Source organism: Sitophilus oryzae, unplaced genomic scaffold (assembly GCF_002938485.1).
Source record: "Sitophilus oryzae breed Bouriz unplaced genomic scaffold, Soryzae_2.0 scaffold_934_pilon_pilon, whole genome shotgun sequence".
In the NCBI taxonomy this organism is placed as follows: Eukaryota; Metazoa; Arthropoda; class Insecta; order Coleoptera; family Curculionidae; genus Sitophilus; species Sitophilus oryzae.
Window position 1 is genome coordinate 59,419 of NW_022147566.1, and position 12,167 is coordinate 71,585.

Below are 12,167 nucleotides of genomic sequence, written 5' to 3' on the forward strand. Positions count from 1 at the left end.
TCAATATTCCATGGGTATAGCGATAAATGAGGTCTAAATTATAAGAAAATGCATTTTCTATGAAAACTTGAAGAGGTGGGTAAAAAATGGAACAATACAATTTGATAGACAATTACATTGTGCATCTGATTCGCTAAAATATATAGGGTGTTCCATTTAAATTAAATAAGTTATTGCCGTTTAAAACTAGTAATTATCTAATATAAATTTTTGGACACTCTGTATAAGGTAGTAAAATTTTTATTATTGCAACATAATATCTGATCAATAAATAATCTTCAGTAAATATTCAGTATTAAAAACTTTGGTACCATTGGAGAAATGAAGCCTTAATATTTTTACTGCAATTTCATAAAATTGAAAATATTTCAAAAACGGTAAGGTTTAAGCGTGATAAACCTTAATCAAATTTACCTTTATTTTAATCGTAGAATCTAAAAATAGAATAATATACAGAGAGTTCCATTTAAAAAATACAACTATAATATTTTTTACCTATTTGGGACACTCTGTATCTTGCAAAAATATTTTTAAATTGTAGCTCTAATAGTCCTTCAACGAACCCAAAACTTACAATTTGTAATAATCTAATCGTTTAGTTACAATACTCTGTGTCGTATGTGGTGAACAACCCTGTATATCAAATCAAATTCTGAACAACTTTTCTCTCTCACTTTTTTGGCTATTTTAGTCCATCATGATTTAACATTAGATATTTGTAGTATGTAGCACGACATCATGATTAGTAATAAAATTGAACATGCCGAAGAAAATTTATAGAAGCAATAACTAAATTATAGAATAGTTTTTTATTTGTTGCTAATTTTTTAACACGACCTGTACATTTTTATTTTAAAGGGATTAACGTAAACTCCATAAAAACAAATTTTGACATTAATTAGTGACAATAAAATCACACAAAAAATTGATAATATGCACCTTATCAGCCTGCCGCCCGCCCTAGGCAGCTGCCTATCTTGCCTAATGGATAAAGCGGCTCTGATCGGACCTATGTTAATGTAAAAAATAATTCTTATTTTTACGAGAGAAATTTAAAGTTTGATATCCTCTAATGGTCCCATATAAGCACTCTTGCATAGAGATAAATTGTATAAAATTAACAAATTTTGATTAAAAAAAGACTACTTAGTTCTATGTCTACAGTATATTGTACCACTTGTACATAAGTTAACGAGTTATATCGAATTTAAGGTGGTGATGCCAAGATCATGGAACTGGAAGAAGAATTGAAAGTCGTCGGTAACTCTCTGAAATCTTTGGAAGTATCCGAAGAGAAGGCCAACCAGAGAGTCGAAGAATTCAAGAAACAACTGAAATCTTTGACCGTTAAATTGAAGGAAGCTGAAGCTCGCGCTGAATTTGCTGAAAAGACCGTCAAGAAGTTGCAGAAGGAAGTTGACAGGCTTGAAGGTACTGTATTTAAAAAATATATTTTTGGTACACTAAATTGCGTCTGACAATTTACTTCTCTTAGTTTTTTTTTAGTTTGCTTAGCTTGTTTTTAACCAAATATAGAGGGTGGCGCACCTCATTCGACTCGGTTGATTATACGAAAACGGAAAGATGTACAAAATATTTGATGGGTATGATCAGGGTGTTTCAGAACTAAGATCCATACCAAAGTTATATTTTTTCTTATGGAACACACCCGGTATTTTATTTCATATTTGGATTCTTGGGCCCAAAAAAAGGCATATATGATAAGGGTTAAATATGCTTGATTATTTGAGATATTCAAAGATATTTAAATATGCATGCTACAATAGAATGGATTATTAACACCCTGTACATTACTTTTCAGAATTAGTTCTTGAGCTGAGTTTAAAAATGGGGAAATAAACTTTACTGAAAAATGTTATTGCTTCCTTAAATTTATACAGGGGTACCAAAAATTGCTGATCTATTTTAAGGATTTATTTTATATAAAAACTTCGTTATTTCAAACGGAACAGCCTGTATTTTTTTTAAATAAGTCGAAGCAGATTCAAATGGTCTTTCAAACTATGTTAGGGTTTCCTATACCTATCTAACTCAGATTTTGAATAAAAACCTATTTTTCAATAAAATCGCAACCAAGATGGCTGGTGTCGCCACGGCAATTTTCTAGTGACATTATTAACTATTTACAAAATCGACATTAGTTTATGGACATTATTAGTTCGATTTATAACAGTTTACTTAAATTTCTGTCGCTGGAAGTGAAGAAAATAAATTTGCCGTAATTGGCTCTTTTATAGAGAATCATTTACATCCAAGTCATCGTAAAATAATCAAAGAACTATTTCTTCGTTTTTCTTAATAGAATAATAAATACATATTTAATAAATATTATTTATTAAACTATTGTAGGTAAATTAAATAAAAGAAAACTGATATAAATTTAAATAAAGTCCATAAACTAATTTCGATTTTGAAAATAGTTACTGTCACTAGAAACTTACCATGACGACATCAGCCCTCTTGGTTTGGTTTGATTTTCTTTAAAAAAATCCAACGTGTTGTATTTGAAATAACGAAGTTCTTATGTAAAGTAATTATATAAAAGAGACCAGCATTTTTAATACCCCTGTATACATTAGACGAAGCAATCAAATTTTTCTGTAAAGTTTATTTCTTTGGCTTAAAAGTCAGCACAACAATTATTTCTGAAAAGCAATGTACAGGGTGTTGACAATATTTTTTATTATAGCATGCATATTTAAATATCTTTAAATATCTCAAAAACCAAAACAGTTAAACACATTAAACCCTTATAATAAATGCCTTATCTTATGCCCAAGAATCAAAAAATGAAATAAAATACTCGGTGTTCCATAAGAAAAAAAAAATATAAGTTTGGTATGGATCTTAGTTCTGACACACCCTGTACATTTCAAAATAATTTTAAATTATGCACATTGCCTTCCCACATATATCCATAAAATATTTTGTTTCTACATCTTTCCGTTTTTGTATAATCAACCGAGGCGAATGAGTTGCGCCACCCTGTATATAGAAACCAGGATTTGTTTTCTGAATAGAAGTTAAACAAAATATGGTACAAAATAAAATGCAAGGCATTTGAAAACTTATTAACACTGTAAAGCTAACTTTTTGGTGTCTGTTCAAAATTAAAATAATTTTGAATAATTATCTTTTGATTAAAAGAATTATCTGATAAATATCTTCAGTGAATATTAAGTTATGGATTTCATTTCTCCAAGGGTTTGCAAGTTTTTAATGCTAAATATTTACTGAAGTTTATAGTACCTTATACAGAGTGTCTAAAAATTTATTTTAAATAATTACTAGCTTTAAACGGCAATAACTTCTTTAATATAAATGGAGTATCCTGTATATTTACGAGAATCAGATGCACAATATAATTGTCTATCAAATTGTATCATACCATTTTTTACCTATAATATAGTATAAAATAGCATAAAACAATTTGATAGACAATTAAATTTTGCATCTAATTCTCGTAAAATATACATGGTGTTCCGTTTAAATTAAAGAAGTTATTGCCGTTTAAACCTAGTAATTATTTTAAATACATTTTTGGACACTCTGTACAAGGTAGTATAATTTTTACTATTGCAACAGAAAATTTAGCAAATACAAAAACTTCAGTTTTTCAAAAAAATTAAAATGAAAATATGGATTTAACTAGACGAATATTCCAAAATCATTGATAGCTTCATGAATAGTTGTTAGTATAAATATAGCAGAAATCAATCTTATATCAAGAGCAACAAAACCACTGTTGACCAGTGATCAATAGTAATAAAACATTATACGTTGTCAAATTTTTCTTTCACAAATCTTCATATTTTAAATATTGCTCTAGATTCATAAAAATTATTATTTTAGTAAAAGAATCTGTTATGGTGTGTTTATAAACTTGCAGCACTAACTTACCAGCTTTCTTCCATTTTCCAGATTTTGTTCTCAAGGAAAAGAACAAATACATGGGAATTGTGACGGATATCGATAAAACATTTGTCGAAATGTCCTCTCTGGGCCAAAAGAAGTAGACTTACATTATTACACCTACTATTCAACACATTTTTCACCGATATATCGTATTTTTACATCATTTTGTCCGAAAATTCTTTGACTTGGGGATATGAAAAAAATGCGATATGTCCATATTATCATATTTTTAAGCTACCCCTTGTATATATATTTTTAATGTAATCGAAAAGAAAAAAAACGAATAATTTTAATATATTTCCTTAAATATAACCAGAGAAATATTTATAACAAAATAAAACGCTTTATACACTATTAATTTACTCTGCCTATGCTTGTGCTTGAATGATGCTTCCGCTTAACTGCTAGCTTTCAAAAGCTTAATTTGGTAAGTTTATATGTAGAAAATCACGTGGTCGTTACTGTGATTTGTGTCTTTAAACGTTAACTGATATTTTTGATAATTCTAATGTATGTTATAATTTATTTTAGTGTGTGACAAATTCTAACGCATATAAAAATAAAAGTGCAAATAACTCTTGAATATTGACACTGTATGTTAAAAGTTCCTTTAAATAAAACTTGAGAGTTAAAAGTAGTAGTAAAATACATATAATATCGAAAAAATGTAAATTATTCTACTAAAAAATGCCAGAAAGATTACACGTATGCACTGATGAACTACAAAATGGAAGACATATTTTTTAAAATGTATATACGCTTAACATAAGTTTTTAGTTGACAAAAATTTATAATATGCCATTTTATATTGGGAAGAAAATATTTTTAAAATCTTTGATTTCATATTTATAAATAACTACACTTAGATGCAAAAAAAAACTCAACGGAATTTTTTTTCGTCAGGTTTAAAGTATTATATTTTATTTACTTTTAGCCCAATCTTGAATTGAATGAATTTTCTAGCAAACTGTATATAAATCTATAAAATATAAACTTTAGTATTTGGCTTATACAGTGTTAATTGAAGAGTTGTTTTTACCCTAATTTTAAAACACTCTCTGCAATAATTTCGTGAGTAACTTTTCCTAAAACATTATTTTTCGATCAGAGCCATGCTTCCTGAGCATTTTGTTTTTTGACTCATGTCAATACATGCCTTGGTTAATTTTTAAGAGCTAAATGAACTTGCCACCAACAATTTGCAATTTTTTTAACCATCATTACTTTATGATGTTATTTTTTAATATCAGACGGTGGCTTTGGTGACTATAGTCGTAATGTAATAACATTACGACTACTAATAAGTTCTAATACTGATTAGAACTCTATATTAAAATTTAAAAAACGTTAAAAAGTAACGATATAGGCTTAGTTTTAATAAATATTAGTAACACTAACAGAACTAAAGATATTAAAAAAAAATAACTGTTTAACAAACAAAAAACTTGTAAAAATACGAAAGATCTGTAGACCTCAGTTTATACTGTTAATGAGGCTGCAAATATCTTGTGTTCTGTTCTCCCATCCTTCTTCAAGGACCAAGCGAATATTCATAATTTCAGTCATCTTCAACTAGATCAATGACTTTTGCACAATCTTCGACACTAAGTACCATATTCAATCGTATGCAACAATAATCACCAAAGCTACCTCTTCATGTGCTCGGCCAGCTTTGGTCGAAAAGATGGCCCCAAATGGGCGTGAAATAAATTCTACAACTGAAATGTAGATATTTCTATGTCACTATAATAAGTGATATACAGGGTGGCCCATCGAAAACGTTCCGCAAGGCATAACGGCGAGGGTTTTTTTTTTCAAAAAATTCAAAAACACGTCAATTTTGTTTGTGAGGGGGACAACTTTTGCCCAAGAAATAATTGCAAAATCTTCAACCCTCTAAGCGGGGGTGTCATCCTCCATTTTTTTTCAAATGGGAAGGGGGGTCAAGTGGTACCGCAATGAAAAGGGATTTCTATTCTGTATACTTCCCCGCTTCGTTTTTGAAAATCGGACGAGTCATTGAGAAAATATGGATTGAAATTTGAAAAGTTTATTAAACATTTATCAGAGGATATTTTAGATAAGGATAAATTCCTTCGACCAATTCTTCGAGATTTTTTCTTATTATTTCTAGATATTTACGCATTTTTTCACTTGCCACAAGGTTGAACGATCAGGTGCGGTAGTTGCTAGATAGCTGTTCTGTCACTTGTGGGTTGAAGTTCTTTTCAATATCGTTAAACTGACCTAAAATAGAATTTCCAAAAATACCAGCCCACACGTTCAATTTCTGAGGAGTTTGTGTGTGCACCTCGTGAAAAACCCTGGGGTTGTCCTCAGCCCAATACCGACAGTTGTGCCGATTAACTACACCGTTCAAAAAGAAAGTACACTCATCCGAAAAACACACATTAAATAGGAAATTATTATGATTCACCACTCGTTCCACAAAATTGCAAGCGACGATCAAAATCGTCTTCGTTCAGTTCTTGTACCAACTGAATTTTGTACGGGTGGAACTTTTTTATAATATCTTTTGGACACTTGTACGATTCACGCCGGTCTCATTGGCTAATTTTCTTGTACTCAGCGTACTATCATGGCAACTTGCCCCAATACGATTACCTCCATAGCTTTATTTACTATAGGATTTTCCCTCTGCCTCTTTTTATTCATAACAGAACCAGTTTCGCAAAATTTTGCTACTAACTTGTGAACAATTTTGCCATAAAGGTGTTGATCGAACAAAAACTCGATTGCCATATTAATTATTTTTAAAATAAAGTTCGATTATTTCCACTTTTTCTGCAAGTGAGTACACCATAATTGTTAAAAAGTTTAACGATATTGAGAAGAACTTCAGCTATCTAGCAACTACCGCACCTGATTGTTCAACCTTGTGGCAAGTGAAAAAATGCGTAAACATCTAGAAATAATAAGAAAAAACAGCAAATTGGTCGAAGGAATTTATCCTTATCATTTACTCTGATAAACGTTTAAATAAACTTTTCAAATTTCATCCTTCATATTTTCTCAATGACTCGACCGATTTTCAAAAACGAAGCGGGAAAGTATAGGGAATAGAAAGCCCTTTTCATTGCGGTACAACTTGACCCCCCTTCCCATTTGAAAAAAATTGAGGGATGACACCCCCGCTTAGAGGGTTGAAGATTTTGCAATCATTTGTGGGGCAAAAGTTTGACGTGTCAACGACAACAAACAAAATTGACGTGTTTTTGAATTTTCTGAAAAAAAAATTACCCTGGCCTTTATGCCTTGCGGAACGATGGGCCACCCTGTATAATATGTTTTATAAACAAAAAATAACGCATATCAAAAAATTACACCTCTCAAATATTTTGCATATATTTACTTATACTCTGTATAAAAAAATAATTTAGAAAAACGAGTTTGTTATAAATTACCCAGTTTCAATGATAACGAATTTTAATTATTATTTATTTAACTTGAATAGATAAAATGCGAATCATGCATTATGAAATTGTGAAAAATAAAATCAAATTTTACTAAAATATTAAAACTTGTTACACTAGTTTAATATTAAATTTACGTGGAAAAAATATCAGAGAAAATCAATTCGTCCCCGAGAAGAAACTTGAAAAGCTTCAAACTTTTCGAAAGTGCTTACTGGAAATTTTTCAATCTGACAATATTCTTGCTAGAAATAAGGTAGTGTAATATTCAAGACCGCGCTCGAGATTTTCTGATAAAAAATTTACATTCCACAAGATTGATTCTTGTAAATGTCTAAGAATATTTTTAGTTTTGTACGTTTTTTTACGCCAATTTTGTTTAAAATGTTTATTTATTTAAGTTTGTCTTGTCTTGTTGTAGAGATTGACCTTTTTCAGATGTGTATAAGTTGTTTTAATTAAATAATTGCATTTCTAACCCTACTTTAAGATTCAGTAATATTTTTTATTTTAGTAATAATTAATTTGACAGTAACAAATTTTACAGATTAAAAAAAAGTAATAATTGTACCGGGTGTGTTTCAAAAGTTGCTCACTCCTATAAGTTTTTTATTTTTGGAGAGAAAAAAAGAGTTTTGGTATGTTAGCATATGCCATAAATGATAATTGATTGACATGTTCCGTTAATTTCGCTCATATACAGACCGGACCACCGTAGTAGTAACATAGGCAGAACCAGACGGATTAGCGTATACCCGTCCGCCGGATAAAAAGCAGGCGAAAAAATGCGATAAAATAAAAATAGGTCGATATGTGATAAGAATGTTTCAGAATTTGTATTTATGCGTGTTTTAATAGCCAAAACGAATACGTAGATTCTCGCGACAGTTCTCGTGTAAAATTTATTTTTTAAGTAAAATAATGGATGTTTATGAAGTTCGTGAGAAAATTCAAATTGGAAAATGGTATTTCCAAAATAGGTGTTATCGGGATATACAAACAATTTTTCCACAAACTTTTGTAAACAGGCCAATTCCATCTTTATATACTATATCAAGAGTTATTAATAATTTTGAAATACATGGGTGCGTGTCCCCACAAAAACATAAAAAGTCTGATGTGCAAGAGTTAAAGCAAGTATTCGTTTGTGCTACAGCGGATCAAAATCCCACGTTTTCAAGTAATCAAATTGCTGAGGTGGTTGCCTGCCCACAATGCTCGTATTGTTCAAGAATATTTGAATAATACTTTTCCCAACCGTTTAATTCGTGGATATGGAACTATTTTGTGGCCCGCTAGATCACCAGATCTTTCTCCCAATGATTTCTTTTTGTGGTGTTATGTAAAATCCAAAGTGTATGGTCATAATAGGGCTAATAATATGGATGAGCTTCAAGTAAAAATACGAGAGGCTTTCCAAACTATTAGCCCTAATATGTCAGACGGGGATTTTACGACCGCCTAGGCTTCTGTCTAGCACAAGAAGGTGGTCTTTTTGAACACTTGTTATAACTTTTTTTTATTTAGAGTAATATTATAGTTTTTTTTGGGTTTAGAGAATTTATTTATTTTTAGTTTTGGCTTGTAAACACACTCAAATAATAAATATTTAAGTATTTTTATTTTAAATGTTACCTTAAGTGAAGGTAAACACTTAAAATCAAAATAATAAATACACGGCACTCCTCGCGTCATATTTCTAGTCTGTCACGACCGACCCGTCCAAGCACAACTGCAACTGCGTACTGCCTGACCAGCCGACTAGCCGGCAGTGACGCTCGAGTACGAATTCGTCCGGCATTTTGCTATGTTACTAGTAGCCTGGTCTTCTCTGTATTTTTTACTACAATATTTTACTTAAAATGTTATTTTTTTTAATTGAAAATTTCAAAAGTTTTACATATGATATGTCATTCTATTTAGAATGACATTTTCTATCATCTAAGGTAAAAATACCGAGGTACTATTTAAAGATCGAAAGTTGTAGTTATTTCCGCTGAAACAGGAAGTGACTACTAATGTCGTATCCTAACATACCAAATTTCTAGTTTTTTATCTAAAAAATTAAAAAGTTATGGGGATGAGCCACTTTTGAAAAACACCCGGTATAACAAATAGTGTACTTTTATTTCGTGGTACTTCTCATTTTGTGCTTTTTTACATAAAATACTGATGAATGCGGAAAAGATTAGAATCAGACATTAAAATCAGTTCAAAATCAGTATTTGAACGCTAACTTGTCTAACTATTAATATACCGTATGATAAAAAAACCGGCGTTCAGTTGTCTTGGAAATGATCGATTATATCACAATATAATTTAACATATAAAATGAGAGCGATCTTCATTTTATAGCCATCGCTGACGCCTTATTTTTCGGTCATATTGTCATAAGTGTTTTAATATCTTTTTTTGTCTTTAAATGTAACGAACTATTTTAAATAAAAAGTTATCCATGGCTAACATAATTATACAATACCGCGTGCGTCTCAAAAGTGGCCCACCCCTGTAACTTTTTTATTTTTTCAATTAAAATAACCTGATTTGGTATGTTTGTATATGACATAAATTAGGATTGATTGACGTATTCAATTGTTTTCGGTCACTTCCTGTTTCACCGAAAATGACTACAACTTTTGATTTTTAAATGGCACCCTCGGTATTTTTTTACTTTATTCGATAGAAAATAACACTTTGCATAGAATGCAATATCATATGTCAACTTTTGACATTTTCGCATATGATTTATTTGAAATTATAACTTGCGATTCGTAACGAAAATTTGAGTTGAAATACCAAGTGTGTGGTATCAAATTATTCTTAAAAAATGCTTTTTCCAAATATGCTAATGAGCCACCATCGTTCTATTTGAAAAAAATGAGATATGATTAAAAATACCATTTCAGCATTTCCTAACTGGCCAGGATAAGACACTAAAAACATTAGACGATCAAATCTATTTTTCCAAGGCCCTTTCATTAAGAATTAGTGTTTTTAACATAGCCATGGCACTCTAGATTAAATTTTAAAATACGATTTTTTATTAAGCGGGAATGTCAAAAGTTGACATATGATATGTCATTCTATTCAGAATGTCATTTTCTATCGAATAAAGTAAAAAAATACCGAGGGTGCCATTTAAAAATCAAAAACTGTAGTCATTTCCGGTGAAACAGGAAGTGACAAAAAACTACTGAATACGTCAATGAATCCTAAATTATGTCATATATTAACATACCAAATCTCGTTTTTTTATCTGAGAAAATAAAAAAGTTATAGGACTGAGCCACTTTTGAGACGCACCCGGTATATCCCCGGATTGTGTTTACAAGAGGAAAAACTTTTTAATTATTGACATTTTCAGAAAAATACATTGTTTATAAAAATTTTGTTTATTCTAAAATGGTTAATCCCGTTTATACTTTTCCAAATATCCATATGGTTTTAGAGAAAATTTAAAAAAAAACATGAAAATATGGTTGAATATTTTCTATATCCTATAAATCAAAAACGCGTATCTGTGGTGATATAATTTCGTTTTCATTCTTTGATAGATTTTTATTGACAAAATTTTAATTAAAGTCATATTTTTTGCTGTTTTAAAATGTTAAAGAAGAACAAAATTTATTTAGTTCAATGCTACGGAAAGGGTGATAATACTTATCGGAAAATGTGATACTTTAACGACAGTAAAATATATGACGTTAAGTAAAATCTAAGATTAAAATTAATAACATCCATCTATCAAAGAATGAAATCGAAATTATATTACCATAGAAACGCTTTTAAATTTTTAGGACCTAGAAATTTTCTATTCTTGTCATCTTGATCTTTGATCTTTATTACTTAAAAAATTCAACCATATTTTCATGTTTTTTTTTTAATTTTGTCTTAAACGGTGGGAAAAGTATAAACGGTATTAACCATTTTAGAACAAGCAAAACTTTTTTTTACAAAGAACGCATTTTTCTCAAAATATCAATAATAAAATAGTTTTTCCTCTTGTAAAGACATTCCGGGGACATACTGTAGATAGAACTATTTTTTAATTTTTCCACTTATAATTTTTGTTGAAATAACTGATAACGCTGAAAAATACATCCATTAAAATGTCAAATAATATTTAAAAAAAATGTTTTGTTAATAAATCATATCTTCAAACTAAAAAAAAAATAATCTGTTTATTTATTTTCTTTTTAGACGAACTTGGTATCAACAAAGACAGATACAAGTCCTTGGCTGACGAGATGGACTCCACCTTCGCCGAATTGGCCGGTTATTAAAAAAGAAACACCATCCAACTTCCATCATCAGATTATTACCGAAGAAACGGAAAAAATATCGTGTATATTGTTGTAATTTTGATGTAAACTTAATATTAATTAATTTATTTTAACGCACCATTATTATTATTACCATTATTATACTCAACACCTTGTATAATAAATTCGTTTTATCCTTCCCTAATTTAAATTATTGCAGTGTTGCCGGTTGTTTGTTTTCCGCGTGTGTTTGTGCATAAGAATAAGCAACGTTGCATCATAGTCGGGTCTCCTAATTGAGCATTGACGCAATGAAATAGCGCAGCGCATGTTTGTCAACATAACACATTCACATTTGGAGTATTGTGTTTATCCCTTTTTAAACGATTGGCTTTAGAAGTAGAGTGGAACCTCGATAATCCGGACATATATCGGAACAGCTACCGCTGAATTAGTCAGAAATCTGGATTAATGGAATATTTTGTTTATAATAATATTTCGTATTTTTATTGGAATATTTTCTCGTATTTTTCTT

General features: G+C 30.0%; 1 protein-coding gene across 2 annotated transcripts in view; it reads left to right on the forward strand.

Annotated features, from left to right (window-relative positions):
* LOC115890851 (tropomyosin-1) overlaps positions 1-11,832 on the forward strand; it is a 38,841-nt gene extending 27,009 nt beyond the window's left edge. The window contains exons 6-7 of one of the 2 annotated variants that reach the window (XM_030911204.1): positions 1,213-1,431; positions 11,571-11,832. In XM_030911204.1, the coding sequence (XP_030767064.1) occupies positions 1,213-1,431; positions 11,571-11,653 (302 nt within the window). In that variant the 3' untranslated portion in view covers positions 11,654-11,832. Of the gene's footprint in view, positions 1-1,212; positions 1,432-3,942; positions 4,110-11,570 lie in introns of those variants that run through there. The other variant, XM_030911203.1, reaches the window with a different exon arrangement.
* Positions 11,833-12,167: the final 335 nt, after the last annotated feature.